This window comes from Plectropomus leopardus, chromosome 4 (assembly GCF_008729295.1).
Source record: "Plectropomus leopardus isolate mb chromosome 4, YSFRI_Pleo_2.0, whole genome shotgun sequence".
NCBI lineage: Eukaryota > Metazoa > Chordata > Actinopteri > Perciformes > Serranidae > Plectropomus > Plectropomus leopardus.
Genome location: NC_056466.1, coordinates 14,197,312 through 14,221,684, shown reverse-complemented (window position 1 = coordinate 14,221,684; position 24,373 = coordinate 14,197,312). Strand labels below are relative to the sequence as shown.

The 24,373-nt window shown below is 39.4% G+C and overlaps 1 protein-coding gene across 6 annotated transcripts in view; it reads right to left on the bottom strand.

Moving 5' to 3' along the window:
• Positions 1-1,085: 1,085 nt before the first annotated feature.
• The window catches only part of sh3gl2a (SH3 domain containing GRB2 like 2a, endophilin A1), a 51,108-nt gene continuing 27,820 nt past the window's right edge, over positions 1,086-24,373 (bottom strand). For 2 of the 6 annotated variants that reach the window (XM_042485438.1, XM_042485437.1), the window contains 11 exons: positions 11,809-11,877; positions 10,273-10,345; positions 9,261-9,404; positions 8,817-8,950; positions 8,555-8,713; positions 7,127-7,230; positions 6,682-6,797; positions 5,693-5,707; positions 5,068-5,079; positions 2,788-2,799; positions 1,086-2,684 (listed from right to left, as the gene is read on the bottom strand). In XM_042485438.1, coding sequence (XP_042341372.1) covers positions 2,488-2,684; positions 2,788-2,799; positions 5,068-5,079; positions 5,693-5,707; positions 6,682-6,797; positions 7,127-7,230; positions 8,555-8,713; positions 8,817-8,950; positions 9,261-9,404; positions 10,273-10,345; positions 11,809-11,877 — 1,035 coding nt within the window. In that variant the 3' untranslated portion in view covers positions 1,086-2,487. Of the gene's footprint in view, positions 2,691-2,787; positions 2,800-5,067; positions 5,080-5,692; positions 5,708-6,681; positions 6,798-7,126; positions 7,231-8,554; positions 8,714-8,816; positions 8,951-9,260; positions 9,405-10,272; positions 10,346-11,808; positions 11,878-24,373 lie in introns of all 6 variants that reach the window. The other 4 variants (XM_042485439.1, XM_042485440.1, XM_042485441.1 and 1 more) reach the window with 4 other exon arrangements.

The following is a 24,373-nucleotide window of genomic DNA, read 5'->3' as shown; positions in this document are numbered from 1 at the left end:
CCTCCAACACATTTTTTGTATTGAGATAAAATCCAGAGGTGTGTGCATCTATGAACAGAAAGTAGTTGGGGCAACAACCATTTCTTTGTATTTATTTGAATAAATCACATTGACTTATCACATTTTTTTTTCGTTTACATCAAGCATACAGTCGTGGTATCCAGTGCAAGAATGAAATAAAACAAAACAGAACAAAAACAATCCAAAGACAATCATGTGCAGCACAGATAATCCCTTCTTTCACGTTGCTTTTGGATAATATACTATATATATATACATCTATACTGTATGTGTATACTTTTGTCACAGTTACAAAAATAAGATACGTTACTGTAGATGCGCGACTATACACACAAGGTGAAAACAAAACACAGAAAAGCTGTACAGTCCTCATTGAGGGCAAAGATACACATAATTGTTAAACAAAAGTTAAAGAGAAAAAGAAGGAAGGAATTGTTTTCGCCTTTAAAAAATAAAAACATGACCTTCACACTGTATTGTTATTCTTCCCCTGCCAACTAAGTATACTATCTGTTAAAGTTGTGCTTCCCTTAATTAAAAAACAGCACTTGATATGGGTACCAGTTGATTTTGCATCATTTATTGTCGTTCTACTGAATATAATGACTTGGTCCTTTGATTAAAGAGACATCCATGTTTGTTTTAATGTGGAACACTGTCAGAGACAGTATATTGTAAATACCTCAGCATTAGAGGTCCTCTGTAACCCCATCCCTGTGCATAACATGTACTGTATGCAAACCCAAACCCCTCCCTCAAAGTACACGCACAACATTACTACAAGATGGGTGAAAAAACTGTTAACTGCTGCACAGATTATTTTGCAGAAGGGTTGATACATTGTCGACATCACAGAGATTAAACCCTGGGGGTAACGGGTGCACTACAGCACCGAACTGCCCAGGTGACTTCAACCAGTGCTGTCTCTAATAGCTTGAACAACGAAGCGTGGTTTGATTTCTATGTTATCAGTTCATCAGTTAAGGAAAGAGAAAAATCCCACATAATACTGCATACAACCAAATTGATGTTGAGAGAAAATAAAGCTAATCTTGAGATTTTTCTGGGGTCTAACATGACATGGAGAGGGTAAACTTGCAGCTTTTAGTCTTCATTATGTTGGAGAAAAGGGGTTTTTAGTTTAAGTTGCATCATTCCAATAAATTAACATTTCCACCAAGACAAAAAGTGATTATTATTCATTCGGTTCAGCCATTTGTGCACTCTTGGCTATGTCTAGTTTCGTCTTAATCAATGGCTTATAGACAGCTATACTACAGAATACTAATACGGACTAGTAGGGATGCAGCGAAAAAGTGCTACACCTTCAACAGTTGCCCCAATGAGCAGTCCTATAAGTTATTAGATCACAATACATCGACCATTTTTCACACAAGCTGCTGCTAAAATACACACTGGAGGATTTAAACTTATGCACCAGAGTTTTCTCACGTCACTTCAAACTGTTTAAGCTTCACAACTTGTGTTTTTGCAAATCATGTCACACTCCACTAATCACTGGCTCAGATAGGTAATGTCACATACTTAGGAATACGGTTTTCGCCCCTCCTGATAAAAATACCAAAGAACTAGAGATTGCAAAGCTTCACCCTGTTGCATTGAACAGATTCCCCGACGGTCTGGAAGCTAAAATTGGAGTTGACTCTGGTTTATGCAGATAACTTTGGTATCTAAATCACATATGACCAATCACACGCACATGTTGATATGTGAGAAAATCAAAATACAGTGAATAACCTTGGTTGTTAGTTATCAACTAGATGAATCTAGTCTACAACTTCTGTCAAAACTCTGAATAGTTAAATGGTGAGGACATCCTTTGAACAGAATTTTGGACGCCGAAAGACAACTACCATTAAAAAAGAGGACTATTCAAAACAAAACAAAATCGGCTCATATTTTTTTATAAGATAAAACGTTAAACACTTGAAACCATGCTTGACCTAGAGTCTCTAACAAACATAAAGCACATGGACCGATTTTTTTTTTTTCCTTGTATGTGAGAGAAAAGTTTCTATCTACTGTAGAGGTTTCCACAAAGTACAGTGAATGGGAGAAAAGTGTGATTTTGAAAAGCAGCTTTGATAAACTCACGGAAATTATAACGGACTGACAGCCAACTCAAACCGAGACAAAAGCCGGGACAGTATTGGATAAAACGATTATGGAAGCCTGAAAGAACCTCCTGGGATAAGGGGGAAGCAACGACATAAACAGGGATTTTTCCTCATTTAAAGTTCTTATGCTCAATTGGTGCATACTTGCTTTAATTCGCCATCAATCTTCATTGGTTATTGTGTTGTTGCTGTTTTGACTCCTTTAAAGCGGAGCACAGGTGTTTGTTAGGAATGTTAAGGAAAAGGTTACCGGGAATACTGGTGGGAGGGACTGGAGGCCAGGATCTGTTTCACCACTGTTGTAGACACAGCTGGTCATGGTGACCTCCTAGTGGGGCAGTGGCACCAGGATATCCACATAGTTGATGGGGAAGAAGCCAGAGTTGCCGTGCAGCATCCCCTCATACCAGTTGTCATCGATCTTATTGGTCAGGGTGATGATATCTCCTTCCTTGAAGCCTAGCTCACCTTCATTCTCGGGGTCAAAATCGTACAGTGCACGACAGCAGGGCTGGTCCATGGGGGCTGGAGGAACGAGAGATAAGAAGGGTTAGATCAGAGGCTAGAGGTAAGAGATATGATGCTGCATATAGATTAGAGACATAACGATTGCTTGTGAAAGGCTCACCTGGAGACCTAGCTGAAAGAGGGAAAGAGAAGAGGGGGATGTAGAAAAAGGAAAAGAAAAAAGAGACAAAAAACATGACCATTAGTGACCGGAATATACTAATGAGATATACAATATGTAAAGGAATAGCTTTATGTTTTAAGAATTGTGCTTGTTCTCTTTCTGGAGGAGAGGTAAAAGATAAGATGATTGATACAACACCTACATCTGTCTGCTAAGACTACAGCCAGCTAGCTTAGCGTGTTTCATACACTGTGTGGGAGACGCAAACTTGAATTTCTTAGGATAGTGAAGGCAAGACTTGTCCTACTCTCCCTCTGATTAGCTAGTGCTTGTTGCCCTCGTTGGTTGAAACAAGAGGACTGAGACTGGTTAGGTTTCAGATAAGAATGTCTGGCTCAACCAATTAGAGGCAAAGTAAGACACAGTAAAGCGGGTGATGCTTTTTCCTACCCTAGGAAATGCAAATTTGTGTGAGAGACACAAGGAAGCAGCTGTGCAATACTCTTTAATGGGGGCTGGGTGGACATACAATCAGTTAACCAATCAATTAATTTTCTTCAACCTTGAATTTAGGCTTGGGCAGTATCACGATATTAGGGTATACCATGAAATTCAGAAATCCCAAAGGTATGTTTTTCATTACCGCCATAAATACAGTCTCTGGATGACCATAAAGTTACTTTCTGTTAAAGTCACTGTATGAAGTGCACAGCACGCACCACCAGAGCTTAGTCTCCGGTCTCTACTGATGGAACAGGAAGCTGAACTGAATGACACTGTGGCACCTAGTGGTGGAGGGAGAAGTTACAGGACTGTAAACGGCCAGAAGCCAGCAACGGCAGAGAGAGACTGTCACAGCATATTTTTTTTTTAGTTATTTTGACAAAACCAGAGCTGATGATTGTTGGAACATTGGACTTACTAACTAGATTATTAGCAAGAGTAACCAAAGTAGTTTTGGTAAGTTTTATTTTGTTTTTGTTAAATTTTAGGAAGGTATGAAATATTACATACAGGCCAGAGTGTGCTTAAAGTCTTTTCTCCTTTCAGATTAAGTTTGTTGTGTGAAATGGACTCATTGTTGCCCCTTTTGGACAAAACAGCCACAACAACTGCGGTTCTCACCAACTAGCAAGTGTAACACAGTGAATGAGACAGTCTTGACAACACTTTTTTTCCCCAAGAGTGTTTCACCTAGTCCTGCCCTCCTGTGCTGTGATCGGCCATAGACGCATCAAGGTCGGAGATGGTTAGAGTTTAGGGCAGCGGCTATGAATTGGGGCAAAGAGGTCATGGAAAACTCTTGGAGGGGAAAAAAAAAAAAACCACGTCCAGGACGGAGCCAGGGGAAACAGCTAGCCTTGCTCTGTCCATTGGTAACAAAACCTGCCTACCAACCCCAACTAATTAACATGTTCTATCTCATATGTTTAATTCATACCAAAACTGGAAAAAAAGGAAAAACCACAATTTACCATTTTATGGAGACTATATCTTGGCTCTGAGGTGAAGCCTAGCAGCAAGATGAGACACCTAGAAACAGTGCTGCACATAACACCCAATAAAAACAAATTATTTAGCTCCAGATGTACTGGATGGCAGATTTTGCAACCTTGAAACAGAACCAAGCTAGCTGTTTCCCTGTTTGCAGTCCTTATGCCAAGCTAACTGGCTGCTGCTTCGTGATTGTGTCTAGAAAAAGTGGAGACCTCCAAGGCTAAAAAATGAAGCCAACGTGCAAGTGCAAAAAACTGTAGTTCCTCCAGTTGAAGCTGGCTCCAAAAGCAAGTCAATGCCCATTGGCTCCCAAGATAAAATGCCCAACTTTACAGCAGATTACAATTTTTTCAATTCTATTATGACTTAAAATTGTGCATAATTAAAGGCAGGGCCACTCTGAGTAACAGGCTACCCCTGAAAACGGGAGACCACAAACCAATGGATGACATCAAAGTGGCTGCATCCATTATTTTTGTATAGTCTATGGTCCAGACATGAGAGTTGTATCCATCTTCTTATCAAACTCAGAATTAATAAACCAACAAGCACATTTCCCAAAATGTCCAACTATTCCTTTCACAAAGGAAAGATGAGCAATTTGATTTTTGACAAATAGGGACAAAAGAGAAACCAGGGGTTAGACAGAAACAGCACTGCAGACAAGCTGCACTGCGAACAAAAATGCAGACAAAAATACACATTCACAAAAGTCCGTTTAAAGAAGAATAAAAATAACGATAGAGATTTTGCATCTCCTTCCAAGTCACCCTTGCTCACCTGGAGATCTTGCTGCAAAGGGGAAAGGAGAAAACAGAGGTGAAAACAGAGCAGAAGTGTTTTATAGCATTTCTCGATGACTAAATGGTGAATTGATGGGTAAGTACAGCAGACGGAAAAATGAAAAGGTCAATAAACAAAACAAGAAGTTGGAGTATGAATTGGCAGAAGCAGACAAAGAAACAGGAGGATAAAATGGATCAGGAGATTGACAAGAGAACAAAACAGAAACAGCAAATGCTCGTCTGCTGGTAAGATTTTCTTTGTTACTGTAGGTCAGGCATTCTTTGCACAGTGAGCAAACGGCACTTGTTTTTCTGCTGTTTGAGTGCAACAGTTTTCTTTTGACAGAAAAACAAATAGAAAGAGAGATGGATAAAAAAAACAAGAATGAAGAAGTGATGGAAGAGATATTGTTGTATCTCTCCAGGGATTCACTATTGTCTCACCTGGAGACCTTGCTTCAAAGAGGGAAGAGGAAAAAACACGAGGGGAGCAGGGGGGTCAGAGAGCAATAGAAGGAGTTTTTAATGTCACGTGTAAATGAAAAATTGTTGTTGAAGAAGTGAATTGGTGAGTACAACAACAGAGAAACACATCGACAGATAAGTTTGACCTGGCTCACCTGGAGACCTCGCCCCTGCAAGAATAAACATAAATCATAAAGGGAAAAGAGAAGAGCGCAGAGTTGCATTAATTATTTCTAGACTGATGGATACTCTGTTCAGTACGATAATTTAATTCTGGTAACTGAAAGAGCTGTGAAAAAGAAAGATACATTTAGCAAACACTGTAAATTCTCCAATATATGCATCTTTAAAAAATAAAAATAACCTCCCTCTTTTGTAGTATTGATTTATCTTTTAGCTGTTGCTGTTCATGCAAACAAAACACATTTTATTTATGACTTCTAGGACTTAATCTTAGATCTTTAAAACCTAAAATACTTTTATTTAATATTTTATTTATTTTTATTGTGAAACATCTACAGGTAATGTTGCATTTTTATGGTAGCATAATGCATTTGATTGACAAAAATCTGCTGTTTTTTCTGAATTAAACTGTTATCTCAGAATTCTGAGAGAGAATAAGCTTGCAGAAAAGATGGACGTTTGCACCAAATCAGACAAAAAAGCTGAAATTTTCATTTTAAAAAAATCTCAAAACTGAGATAATAATTTCAGCAATTTAGAAAGAAATTTAAAACATATCTTAAGGGAATGCAATACATGTCTGTACATTTGAGCAGTTTCATATTAAGAAATTAAAGTTAAATTGACCAAAATGAATCAAGTGAAGTTACGACGTGTTGCTGATTACATATGCTGTGTATATGTAGATAAGTCTAACTTTTAGCTTATATTTGAGAATTTAGAACAACAGAACAAATTAACAACACAAAAAGGATTGTTGAAGGAAAGAAATATCATGAATTAAAAGAAACTAGTCCAGAAACTAACCTTTGCAAGCAACTATATTTACAAGTTTTAGCATTCTGTCTTCACACCAGGTGAACGAGAAACTCATGAGATTAGATATTACAGTGTATTTACAGTACCAGGACTAGTTTCTGGACATGTTTCTGAGCAATGAGGTTTGTATTCTGGGTCTCACCTGGCGAGCGAGCACTGTGGATGCCTCCATTGTGGTTCTCACTGATGGAGAAGTCCAGAGATGTACGTGGTTTAGGAGCGAACTCTTTCCTCGGTTTGTTAGAAGTTTCCCTTATCCTACAATCAATGAATCAATAAATGAATGATGACAGTACACACAGTGCGTTTGTGTGGAAACACTCGTTTAAATGTGACTGAAATTCTACATTTTAATATAATTACATCAAAAATCTTATGACAAAAAGAACAAATGAAACAGAAAGTGATATGTAATTTATTAAGTGCTGTAGCAGGCCTCTTGATTACAACCCAATTCATGGTATGTCCGTTATCTGGATATGATTACTGTTGTAATGCCTGTTAGTATTCCCTCTGTTTTGTTTCTTGATTTAAAAAAAGGCACAAAATAAAATAAAAGTTTCAAAACAGAAAGTGTGCGTACTCACCGTTCATCAATCTTACTGGAGAGCTGTGTGAGGATCTCAGCAGCCCGGCTGTGGTACTCCACCTGAGCGTGTACCAGTGCAGAGAGCTGGCTCACCTGTTCAATCTATTAAAGATGGACAGCAGTTACGCATTGGCACTGGGACCACTGGCACACACCCCCCATAATGATGATTTTTACAAAGATCTGGATTCAAGCTCACTGAAACCTGTAAGGTCTATTAGCAGCTGCTCTGCAGCTATCGACAGCATCATACGATCTTCTTTAGAAGACGATCTTTGCCGAGTTGTTATGGAGCTGTAAATGTTTGTTTTTACATCAACATGAATGAAAAGTCCTTAAAATGCACTTAAAAATCAGCCTGAACATCTGCAATCCTTTGACAAATGGATAAACTTCATCTGCTGAGGAAGTTTATGTGATATGACAGAAAGCTCTTTATAAGCTACTAATGGACTTCGTGATAAGATTGTTTTGCTGACATTAAGGATCAGCTGATATTCTTGATGGTTTTAAAACTGTAATAATTGTTTCTTAGCTGTAACCAGCAGCTCTACAGCTGGTTGTTGGTTGATCAATCCACTACAATTACCCCACCCTTTGACAGTGTGTGTGTGTTTGTGTTCACGCAAACTGGCTTGTTAAAAGGCGCATCATTTTAAAGTGAATTCACAGATTTACTCAAGATCCTTTGGAAAGATTGGTCATGAGCCTAAGCACAGCGGATTAACTGTTTTTTGCCAATTTGCAAAAAGAGGAAACTCATAGATGAATGCACGTACATGGTTGCCATACTGAATTTGCGCTTGTTTTTGGGCAACTTAAGACAGCAAAAACTTCACCTGTGAAACAATGGTGGTTTATAAAGTTGTTTTAATTATGCAAACTAATTGTAGAAAATAGTTGCCTCTTGCCACATCTAGTAAACAAAGAATGATTAGTGTCATGGTTAGAGTCACGTTTCGTGGTGAATATAAGATCGACATTCAGTCCATTTTCTGCTCCGTTTCCTTTTCGTATTAAATGAGAAAACTAGAATTAGAGTTTCACGATTGTATGCCTCTGCAGACTGATCAACTTGCAGTTTACATCCTTCTCTGTCCTTGTCTCACTATATTGTATAGTGTTATATAGTATGAAGTGTATTTTGGTGAAAAATGAATGCTTCACACACACACCCCTGGCAGCACAGACATTCTGTATAATAAACTAATTTTTAAGGTGGGCACCCAAGATTAGTGCCACCAAATCAGCATCTGACCAAATATCTTCTGTTCTGCTTCCAAGTTATTTTGTTGAATAAGGGCCAGAAAAGCGTGGTTGCATAACATTATGATGTCACAGTGAAGGTGACCTTTGACTTTTTGATATAAAATGTCAGCACGTCATGATTTTATCCTGTTAGACAAGTAAAAGGAATAATCCTTACATCACTCTCCAACAAGTTGAACATGCTCTGCTCAGCAATCTCCTTGGAGTCGTCAAACTTCTCTAACGCCTGTTTGATCTCATCTTCTGTCACTTTGCCCTGACGTTTCTTCTTATAATCAAAGTCCAGACGGCGACCCTCCATTTTCTTCAGGTGATGCTGCAAAAGAAAGAAAGCAAGAAAGTCAATCTTAATATCGGACCAAGATATTACATTTATCTTATTTTTTTCCAAGTAGTAAATCAAAGTTCTGCACTCATACCTGAATCTCCTTGAGATCTTTTTCATGGAGATTCTGCAGTGGATCAATAAAGTTCTGCTTGACCTCCATGTCCAGAGCATCCTTAACCTCTCCAAGCTCTCGCATGGCTTCCCCAGCATCAATCAGAGCAAGGCCTAGAAAAAGACATGCATGGATGCATTTAGATACTAAAAATACAAAAACACATGACCAGCACACAGCTCAGTGTCTCTGTGAATAGTGTATGAATATATTATATAAGACAGGTATTTCTCTTTAAACAACATTTAATGCCTTCACTGGTGAACTAAATAACTTAAGACAACTTGTGTGAAAAATAGACTCATGCATTTTTCATAACATTGTTACTGCGTCCTTGAGGGAATGAAATGATGCCACTTTGTTCTTGTAAAGCACATAAAAAAAGTCTCTTGCTGTGAGGAATTTTAATGTGCTGCAGCTCACCGAAGTTAGACTCCTCTCCAAGCTCCCTGCCAAACCTCTGCATGGACTCTCCAAGGATGGTCTCAGTCTGCGTGTAGCCCGGCCCCTTCTCCTGTCCCCGCATACGTGACATGGAATTCATCATGCTCATCTTGGCTCTGGTGGCTGTGATGGCAAATGAAACCAAACAAAGTCAAAGTTATGTCAAAGTCGGATATTGCACGCAGAGAGTTTGGACCCTAGAGTGAGACATTACTTCCAGCGCCCACTAGATGGCACTAGAGGGCACAAATTCCACGTCATATTGGTGTAAATTATTTGTAGACCAAACCATGGAAATTTAATGTAAATAAATTAATGAATTAACATTAAAAAACAAAAAACCTATTAGGAATGTTGAGTTTGAACCTTATCCAGGGCAGGTAAGTTTTGCAGTCTGACGTGCAACTTAAAACACAGTTGAAATGTCTGAAGGTTTAGCTCAGGTGGTTAGAGGGCTCAACCCAACTTCCTGTTTCTCACCTCAACTTCCTGTTTCTTGACTGTCCTTCCTGTCTCAGAACCCAAACGCCTGTAACTTGACTAACTTTCCTGTCTCTTAACCTCTTAACCTCTAAAACTTCTCTTTCCCCCAACTTCCTGTATCTTGACTGTCCTTGTCTCTCAACCCAACTTCATGTATTTGATGTTTCCTTTAGCAGCCTTCAAGTCACCTGTCCCAGATAAGACTTGACCCAACAACCTCAGGCACACTAGCCGCCTGATTTACCCACTGAGCCAAACCTCCAGACACTTTGAATGTTTTTGACGTTCCCTTTAGATCAATATTGGCAGTGACGTCTGTCACTTATGACAATAACATACTTCAGAAAGTACTAATACAGTGGTTGTATTGGTTAAATGTGGCAGTTGTTGTTGCGGTCAATGATCTAAAATAAGTATGTGTATGCATAGGTGAACAGTATTGACTATATTTTAGTCTAAAAGTAAACACCACATTACATTATCATTGTACACAACCAATTTATGTCACCTGGGTTTGGTTGCAGATACTCAGTGGTCTTGGCAATGATGTCCATCACTGCACGGGAGGTGGTGTCCATCTTCTGTAAACCAAAACATAAAACAGCATGTAGAGGGAGACAGAAGGTGCAGAGAGAACAGTTAAGAAAAATGCAGCAAAATAGATAATGGCTGAAATATTATGGGGGAGGATGAAAGAAATATAACAGCACTAAAATAATTTATGCATCTAATAGTGAGGAAAAAAACAAGATAAAAGAAAGTGTTGCTTTGTTCTGCAGCGTGGTGAGAAAGGGACATGCAGAGCTGAGAGCTGGCCATGATGTTCTTGTTTAGTGTGATGAGACTCACCAGCTCTCCACAGCTCAGCCTCTCACTCTGCATTATACCAGAACCACTACCATATAAACACACACAGATGTAAATGAACACATGCACTCATATCTATTTACTGTTGCTCACATATGGAAAACATGCAGTGTGTAATTTATGGGACCGATATTTTCAGGGAGACATAGCAAACACAAGACACATGCACATACTGAATTACCACGACACAAGTCATTGAAGCTCTGGACTTAATGCTGTTTATACAATATAGTGGCATTGCAGGAACATTATTGCCACAACAGTTCATGTTTTTGGTGTAAAATAAATCAAATGAACAGTAATATTTTCTGGGTGTGAATAATGACAGGGAAGATTTCTATATAGCAAATAATTTCAATGTTGTTTTTTTTTCATCAAGTCAAACAAAACTTACAAAAATGAATGCAGCTTCTAAGGTAAAAGGTTTTAACATGAATGAAACCCTTGCAGCTGGGTAAGCTCTCAGCCTGATATGACAGAATACCGTGAATGTGATGACATTTTAGGAAATCCAGATGCATTTTTTAGAGGGGTAGAGGGGCTCCAGTCAACAAGATGAACAGCTACATAGAGTTGAGTGTCATCTGCAAATGACATGCTAATAGTTGTATATTTTCCTTTCTGCAATCTCTCTACATGCCTTCCAGTCTTATCAAGCAAAAGCAGCATTTGTTATTTTAAAAACAAGAGTGTCTTGCCTGCTCTTTGCATTCTGTGCAAATTCACGAACCACTTTGAGTCACTGAACATCAACCTAAAGATCATGTTTGACTGTGACATCTGAGGAAACATTTCTCCCTGTTATATAAATCTCACAACTGCTCGAGGAGGAAATTTTCTTGCATCTCTCATTTTAGAACTTCTTTCACCCCATCTGGCTTGGAGTAGTGTGTCAGGGTTTAAGGTAAACATGGAAGTTGTGATTCTCAATTCATTTCCTCTTTTTACCGTCATCTATCCAAAGGAAGTTTCACTATAGCTTAACCTTTAGTTTTAATAACTTGCCAACACTTTTTCAACATGGCAGCAGAAATAGTTTGGGTGATACTCATAAGACATCCACATAAGTCTGTTAAGATTCTTCAACAGCTCGACGATACTCTGGTAAACGTATGATAAACTCTAAGCATTGGTTATTATTCTCAACAAGGGGACAATGGAAAGAGTTTAGACTAGCCTTTTCCATTTCGGTGAAGTCATCATCGAGCTTCGTTCCTTCTGCACCTCCAACTTTCTCGCTCACTCTCTGCAAAGAAATGAAACAAATACACATCAGGGTATGAAACTTTTATCAGCTTGACAAAATTATGGTAAATAGGTTGCAAATATGAAAGTATGAAATGCTGCAATTTTCGGACGGGTCAATCCACTTCAACAATGCTGGATACTGAAATGAAGCTCATAATTGAAATGAGATGAAAAAAATGAATGTCAAAAATGTATTAATATTTAGAGGAGGGAGCATCTTCAGATGAATTTATATTACACGTGGACAGATTAGAATTAGTTTGATTCCTTTCTCAGATTGTTATGGACAAAATGGAGATGTTTAAAACATTGCATTGTGTATTTATTTAAACCATAGCCTGGCTCACAGGTCAATGAAAAGAAAAATAACAAATAAAATGCTGTTCTGCAGTACATTAGATGTTCAGTGATTTGCAGTAAGTGGTTTGCCCTGTCAGCATCTGCAGTGTGCACCAGCCCGTGTCTGCAGCATAGCGGGGTCACTGCCTCTCTATTCCAATTAAGATAATGTCAAACAACAAACGCACAAATATCAGCTTGACCTTGAGTTTCACATAACAGAAACTCATTTCATTAATGATCATGCTGCGATATGAGCCTCACCTCTCACAAGAACAACACCGGTGCTCACGGATAACATCAGGAGCATGTAACTTATCTTCACATCCGTGTTAATGATCTTAAACGGATTAGTACTGGCATTAATGCATTTGAAAATGATCATTTCAAACATGTGCATTTGTCCCGAAGAGAATTAAAGACGTTTACACCATGAAATTGATGCAGAAAATGGCAAAATTGGTGCATAACAATTCACCAGATTGTGGAACATTAAGCTTAAAATTTTCTGTCAGACGACCCCGACCACCCATTTGATATGTGCCCCCCCCCCAACAGTATGGAACCAAATCCTATTAATGCGTTTTTAGGGCTGTCACGCATCTCCTGAACAGCCCAAAATTTTCTTTCTGCAGCAAAAGTTTTGCAAATGATTTTATCATGAGACCTCTAAAATGAAGCAATGTCTACTTTTGATCCCTTGTTGCAATGCATCTTTAAGTTTTGGTCGGTTCTGATTGGTTCATTTGAATTATTTTTAGAGGACTAAAAAGACAAAGAAAATACCCACAATAAGAGAAAAGGAAGAAAAAAATACCATAAATGTGTAGCATCAATGTGTTTTAACTTCCCCCTGTTTATCATCCTGTGACCCTTTTAGATTAAATTCTCTAAGGCCACAATCCCTAAATTTATGTGAGAATATTTGCATGAACAGCACACAGTTTGCAGAAAATAGCCAACATGCAACCCTTAAACTCAGTCTAGACTCGAGACAGTAACCGATCTGTTAGGTCCTGCCTCAAACATGACAAGCTCACCGCTGAGATTCTCCATCACTGCTGCAGTGGAGAGGAAGTGAGGAAGTATGTGCAGCAACAAGCTAAGAATGTTGTCCCCTTACAGCTTCAGACATGGCACAGACATAAACACCGAAACCTTTGGGCTCCCGTCCCGTCACTCTCTCTCTGTCTCTGTCTGCTCATAATATTTCCAGCTCTGCCACCATCCCGCTCCAGTCTGTGATGTAACTAGATGGCTTAAGGGGAGTGGCAATCTGACACAACGAGGCCAGACAAGGCCCTCAGAGGATGGACTGAGGGAGAGGAAAAAAGCTTTCAGGGAACGTCACACAATGTGTGACTAAAGAAACCATGAAAGCTAAGGTCAGAGGAAGTTTTTCCTCGAGTAACACTGAAAAATCACACTATGCGTGTACCTCGTTTTAGAGATTTGTTCCTTTCTTAGGACTGAATTATCTCCTCATTTCCAACTACATTTAGGTGAGGGGGTAAAACATGAGAAGTGTGATCTGTGACAGGCAGAGCAGGGCGGAGGGGGGAGGTTATAAGACTAAGCCTGTGACAGCAGTTTATGCAGCGTAAGACTTTCTGAGGGTTGCTGCTCTATGAGTCATCTTAGAAAAAGTATCTCCTGATCCCACTTGTGAAACGGCTCAATATTCTGACAGTAATGCAAACCACACACACGCGGTGGGAGTCTAGCAGCGAGCAATATTTCCTGTCATTTGGTTCACCTACACATCACTACAATGTCTCCAATTCATCCTTTAGCTGGTTGCCATGGAGACAAGTACCTGCCCCGTGCCTGGCTTATGAGGTACAGTGTGTACATCTCAGCATCTCTATCTTCCTGTTATTCCTCACACTGGTTCTCTCTTTACTGTCAGACCTGATAATAAGGAAACAAGCCTCATGATAACAACATCACGACCGAGCTGTTAGAAATGGAGGTGTCAAATATACGGCTGTAAAAGAGCAGTGTATTGTACAGGCACCATAAGGAATAGTGACATTTCTACGCTCATCCATAAAAAACAAAGGCACATATGGCTCTTTCTCTCTCTCTCACACACACACACACACACACACACACACACACACACACACGCTTAAATGAGTCATCGTATTGACAAAATGAAGGATAACATCAAAGGTAGGATTTTTGGGGCTCTAATGTATTTTTTCATAACATGTAGCAATAGTGAGACTGTAGCTAATGACACAGTCACTGTTTTGGTGCTATTAGTGGATATTACTAATTATTCTTTCTGTATGGGGAGAATTAGTCTGGTATTCAGACCACAGATGATGACTCACGTTTCACACCAGACTGAACAGACGTGCGTGCTTTAAGATGACAGAGATTTATATAATAGAACAATTAATTTCATGCAGGTCTTTAGAAATTTGAGGAGAGCAGCTTTACTTTACTTTGTGTCCATAATCTAATATAAAGGTTTACATGAGTGAACAAGGAAAAACAGGTGCAAGTACTCTAAGAATTGTTAATTTGAGGGTAAACATGACTAATTATATTACATAATGTACAAATCAGAGTGACAATCTCTATGTTTTCAATTACCCTAACATTTTCTCTAATCAACTCATGAATCCTTTGGTCTGTAAAATAGTAAACTGGGAAAAATGTTCCTGGTCATAAACTTAATAGCTTGTTTTCACCGACTAACAGCCCAGAACCCAAAGACAATCAGTTTATGATCACATAATATAAAAATAAATAAACGCAAGAAATCCTGTTTATCAATACATACATGCATGTTGATTCTGAATATTTGAAACTGTTTCAATACTCGTTTTGTGCAATAATGATACACCTCTAACAGCACTAAATCACTCTTATGGTTTTTTTTTTCAAGATTTTTTGGAGGGCATTTATTTCCTTTACTCGATAGGACAGATGAACATTACAGGGGGGAGCGACAGAGGGCACGACATGCAGCAAAGGGCCGCAAGTCAGACCCAAACCCGGGCCACCCCCAAGACTGAGCATGCATGGGGTGCACACTCCACCAGGTAACCCACCAGGATGTTCCATTTCATTTCATTTCATTTATTTTATTTATGAACAGCTCTGTAAATGTACATGCCCTTCTCTTTCTCCTATTTTTAATATTTCCTGCAGCCACTGCTGTTCTCTGCTACTAACCAAGAAAAGAAAAGTCCTCACTGTTTATACAGCCTTGTTATATTTTCAAATGTAACTATATGCTCTCAATTTTTTTCCGTGGTATCTACAATCCATGTTTTTCAAGGTATTGTATTTACCATAAGAAATTCCATTATTGTGAAAACACTAAAATTTAAAAAAAGACTAAAGTGATTAATCAGTTATCAAAATTGCTGTGATCAAATGTCCTGCCAACCACCGCAACATGTAAACTGAACAGTGATTTTAACTAAGGTACAAATTATCAAACTATTTACCTCAAAAACTCAAAGACTGTGCAGACCACTCATGGACAGAGGCATGTGGAGGCATTATGGGAAAAATCTCCCGAAGCTCTCAATTTTCCAGCTGAACTAAAACACATTTTGCTCCTCACACAGTTGCACGTTTCTCCTTCTCATCTTACAGCTTATTTGAGCAGGGGACACAATCATCAGTAAATACAACATGAATACTTATAATCATCAGAAAGTGAAGGTACTAAAGTCAGTAAGTAGCATATGGAGGTAATGACCAAATTAAAAATGTGCTTTTAAGGTCCAGCAGTGACCAGCAGGATGGGACTTGACTTGGGAGAGATGCAGAAAGACTCACACACATTCAAAGCTCTAAATTCAGTCTCATCTTATTTGTGTGTATGCGTTTCTGCGTGTGTCCCACATCTATGATATCTTTGGCTTGGAGATAGAGAGAGTTGAAGGAGTCAGAGTCAGTGCAACTCAGTTATTTCTTGAGCTAAATGGATGAAAAACAACTCAGTTGAGCAGTGCCTGTGGGGACATGCATATAGCTTGGCAGCAGAGGAGCAACTGAATGAATAAAAATGAGCCGTTGGTGGCTGTTTGGAGTAATAAGAGCGCTGCACTCTGCCGCTGCCCGTGGCTGCTGCCAATGCACGTTCAACCCCAAGACACTTTCAAAGTGGATAGCAAAGACAAAGCCAGTGTTTGGTTTTCATGGCTGCAAGCTGCGGAGACTGCAATTTTAGTACAGTGATGAAGGGAGATGTGTCTGAATGGACATACACACGCAGAGACACTAAAGGACTATATAGCATGTCACAGCCAATATCTGCGGGACTGATGATTGATCCTGTGCTCACGGTGAGCTACTACACACTAAGTAAATGTGATCCAAGCCACCAACCTCGCCTAACGCCCAAGATCTGAGACCTCCTGGGGACGCAGCAGCATCACTCTGCTTTCACACATAACTGATGTCTTTCTGCACTCATCAGCTCAACAACCAACCTGACGCTCATCTTTCTCCACCTATCACTCTACCCTTGCCCTCCTACTCCTCTTCCACCCTGCAGGGGAAGGACACAACGAGGGGAACTGCACAGTGTGAAGTGAACCTTACTGGGATGAGTAAAATGCACAGTTGCGTAGATGATATGTAACCAAGGACGTCACAGGCTGATACGTCACAAAGCACTCGTAGTAGTGAAGGCTGTCGTGCACAGCGCTGAGACATGCGAGTAAATGCACATGCAGCTGATTCGTGACTCTTGTAGACAAAGAGGAAATGCAGGGAACGTGTTTTACTGTAAAGCGAGGGCTGTATTTCCCGTTCAGCTATTGTATTATTAAGATTTAATAAAAAGAATAAATATCCTCAAGACATGTTTTTAAGATGTATTAAACATAATCTGCTTTGAACAATAATTTGTGCCTGATAGGATTTTTCCAGAAAAAGGTTCAAACTGCTAGTTAAAATCTTTCTCCCTCATTCAAAAATCCAAAAATTACAAACACTATTTATTTTTAACATTTTAAAATGACAGCTCCATTATTTATTTATTTTATATCATTCTGTAGCTTTCCAAAACGTTTCCTGATGTACTCAAATTAAAAAAAAAACAAAACAATTTTGGTCAAAGTATGCAGGTTTTAGTCATAAAATGCTATTGTTCTAAAGTCTTTCTAAAAAATGTTTACAATGTGGCCTTACATAGATTTTGGCAGGATGTTGCTGCTACATATAAACCCATGCACTGCTGTGTGTGTTACTTCAGTTGCAAAAGTCACACAATAATAAACAAATTATAAGATTGTTTTGGTGGTAGACCAGTAATTCCCCGTGGGATGAGATGTAAAATTACTGTTTCTGTCAGGGGAATCGGGAAGCTTAAAGGAAAGCACAGATAACCGCTTCAGTTCCCCGTTAGAAAAGGCTGTCTGATGGCAAGATAACGCAGTAAAATAATGTTAATATAGCATACACTTTAACTTATATCAATTTTTTTTAGGTGGTGCTTTTTTTTAAGGAGGTCAAAATATGTTTTGCTGCTACTCCTGTCCACAGCCACCAGACACCTTCGATAGAGACATTGTTTACTGCACAGAACACAAGGAGTTGCTAGTTACTTCTGCCGCTGATCGGTTATGTAGTTTGTGATATCGTATGACTCTCAGGACTATACAAACATGGCATCCACAGCAGCAGGCTACACTGCTTAGCTTTTGTGCCCGGTACTCCTGTTGTTTCTCCACACTGGGAGCATGCTGACCGCCATCTGACTGCAGGTAATACACTGACTGCAGATTTAATAATGAGTCTATACAGCACAAATGTTCGGTTCAGTAAACGTTTATTAGCACCATGTTTCACCTCCGAGCTCAAATCTTCCAAGCAAACACTTTTCTCACTCTCTGAAATTACACTGTCAGTAAATGGTGCACGTAGGGGGATCAGAGCTGTGACCTACGTGACCGCTTTTGGATAGGGGCTGAGCGGAAACATCCTTTAGAAAAACACAGGAAATAAAGCAGAAGGACCACCCTTTAACTACTGGACACAACATTTCTCCTACTTCACTGAAAAGTCTACTCCAAGTTTTTTGTGCACTGGAGGTTTCACATTTTAACATGCAGGCTGAGAATTAAACTATGACTGGCTTCCAAAAAAGCTTGCCAATGTGTTTATCTCAAATTTAAGGCGAATGTCAAACTCTGCACACACATCATTCTGCACAGAGAAGCTCAAACATCCAAGTTAAGTGACAATAAGCAGGACATGATTTTGACTGGAGGGAACTTTAACAGTAAATCTGTGCAAGGAGGAAAGAGACCAAAAAGAGAATAACAAGGTCAGGCAAAATAAAAAACTACAGTACAAACTTCACACAGAAAACCCTCAGTTCACATAAGGACTTGGATATCTCTCTTCTCTCTCCATTTTTCTTTCCAACTGGCACCCATGTAAACCAAATCAGACCAGATTAAATCCGCTAAATGTGGGAGGAAAATAGCCCAGAGATCTCGCCAAAGGCTGCAGGGTGTCCTCCCCTGCCCACTCATCCCAAAATCTCTTGCATCACCACACGGGTCAGACAGCAGAGTGTGTCCTGACATGCTCTCACAGTGGATCTTTCTGGAGTGCATCGGTGTGCTAAGGTGTCAAAATGAGGTGTGGTAAAGGTGAAAACCAGCCTGATGTAACAGGTCAACTTGTAGTATATTTACTGCTGAGAGGGTTTCTTCACCTATCACCCCCAAACCTTCCAAATCCTGTTTTTCAATCTGATGAAAAGTAATTTAAGCAAGTCCAGACTAATCTAAATAAAATCCTGAATAAATGTTAAATCTGATTGTTTTTACAGTCGCCATGTGTTGCTCTGTCTGACATTTCTTATTTATTACAGATGGATCAGTCTGATGTGTTATTGTTTGCTGTGCTGCAAGAAAAGTTTCCCATGCAGCACAACAAAGACAGAACTCTGCAGGAAATAATATGTTGTATTTTTTTAATCAACAGACACGACATTGTCTAAGAAGGGCTGAGCTAAAAAGTCCATCTGTATAGACAGAACTCCAACATTAAATGCTTTCCAAGAATTTGTAAAACTAAATACCCTTGCACAAGTGACCTGCGACAGTCTCATATATATTTACAGAAAAATGTTATTTGAATTTATGAGAATTTGATGAGTGCTGAAGCCAGCTGACTGAGGTCAGGACAATAAGACTTATAATTTGATGGACAAACAAACAGGATTAATGCCATTACTTCACTTTAATAGTTAATCGCTACAAAAACTAATGTTGAAAAGCATCGCTAACCTTCTCTCTTAGTTTTCAGTCTTTCATGCTAAACAATCCTATGTACCTCCTGGCTGTAGCTTCATATTGACAAAGTTAGAGCTGTTACAATCTTCTCATATAACTCTCAGCAAGAAAGTGAATAAATGGTAAAAAGTCAAAGTAGCACTGATCAAATATTAAAGAAAAATCTGTTAATGCATTGCAGTGTTTTCAGAGACATATTTTAGTGCACTGTTTAGCTGTAAAATGAGATAGTCAGTTCAGCCGTTGGATGGTGGTTGGTTCTTCATTCCACTGTTTTCAATGTGGCAGTACATTTATATATAATCCTGAAAATATTTGAGCTAAGAAATAGGCAATGCAGTAACAGGAATGTGATTCATATTTGATCATCATACTTGACAGTTTGCCCACAGTGCAGTGATTTACAGCTGCATGACAGACCCCTCGACTGGTTGGTTGTTTTCCGTTCTTCGCAGTAGATTTTAAGCAAATGCAATTAGAAGCAGTAGGTCAGGACACTGATAGATGCTGTAATTTCTCTTCCCATAATAACAAACCATTAACAGATACTGGATCCTGCTCTCCTATATGTACTCAGCAGAGACGATTCACCTGCTGGCCGACAGGATTTCTATTTCTAAAAAGAGAACTGTCCACGCAGATTCATGGAAACACTCTTGGCAAACACTACAGGAGAGTTTAGACAGGAGGATTTTACACCTGTGTGTAAGACACTCTGAGCTAATAGTATTTAACGGCTGAGGAGAAAAGTGACCGGAAACGCACTTCGACACATAAAGAATCTGCTATTGCTTATAAATGGAAGTCCAGGATTAGATTACGCTTCTTACTGCAGAACGCACTGTGATCAATACTCCAGCATCATATCTACACATGCACACACAAGCCTGAGGTCCCGATGTTGGCTGATTTGTTCTCATATTTCTACAGTACCTTTATTCTTGTTTTTGTTTGTTAGTTTGTTTGTTTTGTTATTATTATTAGTAGTAGTATTAATGCTAGTTAATAGTAGTAGTAGTATACTACTACATATCTGCTCATGTCTCATGTAAAAAAAAGGAATTCCAACTTTTATTGTCTCTCACACATTTTCAACAAGCGGCTGTATGACAGCTCCTGTGGGGATGCTGGAATTTGGCATCATTTGGTATAAGATCAAAGAAGAGTGAAACTAGTTAAAGTTGATTGATTTCCTTATTAATAATAATAATCATCATGATAGTGACAAACTTTATATATAATGCACCTTTCATGCAACAAACCGGGCACAAAGTGCTTTAAATGGAAATAGTCAAAATGAATATAAAAAAGGCCAACAAGACAATTCAATATAAAAAGACAATTAAAAATAGTTTTAAACTAAGATATGGAATTTTAAAAGAACTGCAGCAGCGTGCAGTGTAAAACGAAGTTTTAGAAAGTCAGAGCTAGTTAAAGTTAACAGATAGTGAACAGATATGTTTTTAGTTTTCTTTTAAAAATATTATTTGAGCTGGCTTCTCTGATGTCTGTAGGTAGTGTGTTTCATAGCTTGAGGGTGTAATTGACAAAGGTTGCATTCCTGATTTTCTTTCGGCTCTTGCTGGGAACCTACAATAAACCACCAAAAGATTGTCGCCGTGTTCTTGGAGGCAAATAGGTAACAAGGGAGTAAAGGAAAAAAGACAAGGACTGTAAAACTAAAAAAAAAAAACAAGACTAACACTGAGTCACACCGCAAGTGTGGCTAAAAGAATTTAAAAAAATCATTTTGTTCATACTGTCTCTTAAAAGATGATTAAAAAACATGATGACTTGCAAATTTAACATAGTTCTTTATGTTCATGATGTACGCATGACTGCAAAGGTGCATCCATACATCACCTGCAGAGATACATACTGTACTGGAGTGTACAGTGCGTTTTTCGACTGCTACAGTAAAAACACATCATCATGCAGTGCATCTTTATGCTAGTCTTTATTTTTAGCATTCACAACTGTACTGTTAGCATTAGCATCAGTCACATGGCACCCAATGTGAGGCGCACAAGGAGTGCACTGCAGCTCTCCCCCACCCTGCCTCCCACGCCTCCTCCTCCCGCCTCTCCTGCTCACTAGTCTAATCCCGGCTGGGCACACGGAGGCCCCTGCTTTAAATACGCCCCGGGTGGAGGAGGGAGATTAAAAATGACAAGAGTGATTAGTGAGGCTATTAGGAGGACAGCCCCTGCTGCTGGACAATAACAGGAGGATCTGATTCTTCCTGACAGCATTAACCCCTCCCTCCCCTCCTTCTACCTGCTCCCTAACTGCCCTTTTTATTTGTGGAAGAATCTCCCAACATGTAGAGGAAAAGAGACACCAGCATCACCTTTCTCCCTCTCATTTACTCGGCATCAAAAATATTTTTCACCTTTTTTTCTTCCTCTTAACTCTTAAATTTTCACCTTGTGAAACAAGGAAAGGACAATGAACGAGGACAGAGGTAGATAAACGGGGGGCTCAGGTCAGTTGGGAATATGACAGTGAACTGCCAAATCTTGGAAAGTCAAAAAACAATTGCATAACAATGCCCAGAAGATCTTTGTCTTGGCTCTTTTGTCAGATTGCTTCTCTTGTTATCCTCCCTTCTTTCCACTTGTGTCTTTATCACCCTGTTTTTTTCCTCCTCTCACCTCCAAACAACCTCAAGGCCTCCCTGTTCTCATTGTCACGTTTCTCATGCAACACTGCGCTGAGTATATTCACTGCTGGACTGTGACTCGACAATATGTCTGACTCTGTTCACCTTTACTGGGATCTGCACTGCCACCATTAAATCCTGACTTTAGCTTACTGAGATCTCCAAAGGACATACTGTATAGACCCCCTCCAGTGAAAATCAAGATATATACCTTGCAAACATGTTTATACGGTGTTTTTTTATGACACAAGACAAATCATGACAGAAAAAAAGCAGTCAACGTAATGGCTAAATATGCTTGCCTTGGAACTACAGTGTACCAATGACAGTCTGAATAAACAGAATCTGACTTCTGTGTCAACTTGCAGGTGAGGCTTTCCATATCATCAGCATTACAGCCGAAATACATGGGGCAGGGACGTGGCACTTCACGTAGGTGAAACAAAGCAGGATTTCAACCTGCTATATGAGCTCCATCGCTGCAGCGTGTGGTTGCTGTCAGCTTCACTGTGAGAATTTTACCAAGTGATGATGCAGTTGATTGTGCAGGGTTTGGTCGTGTGTTATAGTAACTGTTACTGAATTGATTAACTTTGGTCTCCTTGGTTTATCATACTTTTTTTTTTTTTACTGTTTATTATAGGTAGTTATTTTAATGTCATGTGTCCATTTGTGATGTACTGTCCTGTGAACTGGTCTATGAGATGTCTGTGTAACTGTTTTTAATGGTACTTGCCTTAGGACTAGCAATTGCACTAATTCCGGCATATTTACATTGATGCTTAATGCTGATATGTTGATTGAAGTGCACTGTCATTCAATAAACTAAACAAATACATAAAAATAAACTGGATTGTTTTAACAACAGGATGCATTGATTTGATGGATTTATTTTAGTGTGAAATATAAAAACCCCCACCCACAAAAGCACTGCCTCTGATAGATTTGAGGTATTCATTTTGACTTTTTTTTGTGACACAGTACTGCGCAGTTTTTACCTGTTGGAGTATAGTACTCTGCAAGCTAAATTTCAAATCAATTTGCTGGCACTTAGGAACTAGGCTCCCAGGAAGTGCGTGGCCTTTGGAGCCAATGTGACATAGTGGGTCTAACCCTGGGATTGCAAAATTCAGGTTTGTCATATGATGCCATTGGGCCCCAAAATACTCCTGCAAAATGACTTATTATCGGGATTTGATTCATTTGGTCCAATAACATTTCGAAAGTCTCAAAGAGCTTCACAATTCATTTTATCTTCATTCAAGTAAGTGTAGCGCTGAACTGAAAATTAGCTGCTTGACCAATGATGCCGAAGCAGAGCAGAAGATCTGGGTAATCTACACACAAAAAAATTGAACGTTTTTGGCTCCAGGCACCACTGAGCAACTTTAATAGGAACAAACGGGGCCCTGCCTCCAATTCAGTATCCAGTTCTCCTCATACATCCATGCCAGGGTTTATGTAACATATGTGACACATTACTAGCTGTTTGATAACGTAGTCAAGCTGAAGGCTCATGTTATCTAATACTGTTTACAAGCAAAGGTTTGTGTGTTAGATGAGCAGAGTCAAAGGTGAGCAGGTGCGCTCCAGGCTGAGGGGCAGGGCTAATATGCATATTTATAGTCCTGCACACTAAATGAGGCAAAGGTGTCGTGATACACATAAGCCATTTTAGGGCATGAAGGGACTTAGAGATGTAATTTTGATGAATAGAGATTAGTTTTTGGGGGGTTAATCAATGCCTGGAGTGGAACTTTATCACCTTATTTAGAAGCAAACCTTTAATTGTTCTGACTGTTCTGAGAATGGACCTGTGCTCCTGAGGAATCAAGGAAAATCCATGAGTTTTTCTGAAATCCTGTTCAAAGTCAACACAGGGGTGGCTGGTTCACTCTCCAGCTACAGCTGTTTCAGGATGATAGTAATCCTGCAGACATCAATGTCTGGGGCGGCAGTAGAGGGGACAAATTCAACAATATGCCTGGTAGTAACGTACAAAACCACAGAGAAACAAGCAATGACAATGGTCTCACAGGAAACACACAAACTCTGCAAAGAACCCTCAATTGGCTGCATGGTCCAAAATCTCAATACCTGCAGGACAGGTGGGCATCAAGAACAGAGTGACTGGACGGGACAGGGTGCCAGCATTTCTTCAGTCCAGACTCATGCCAGCATCAGTCCAATGGTTGGCCATGTTGCTTCACTGA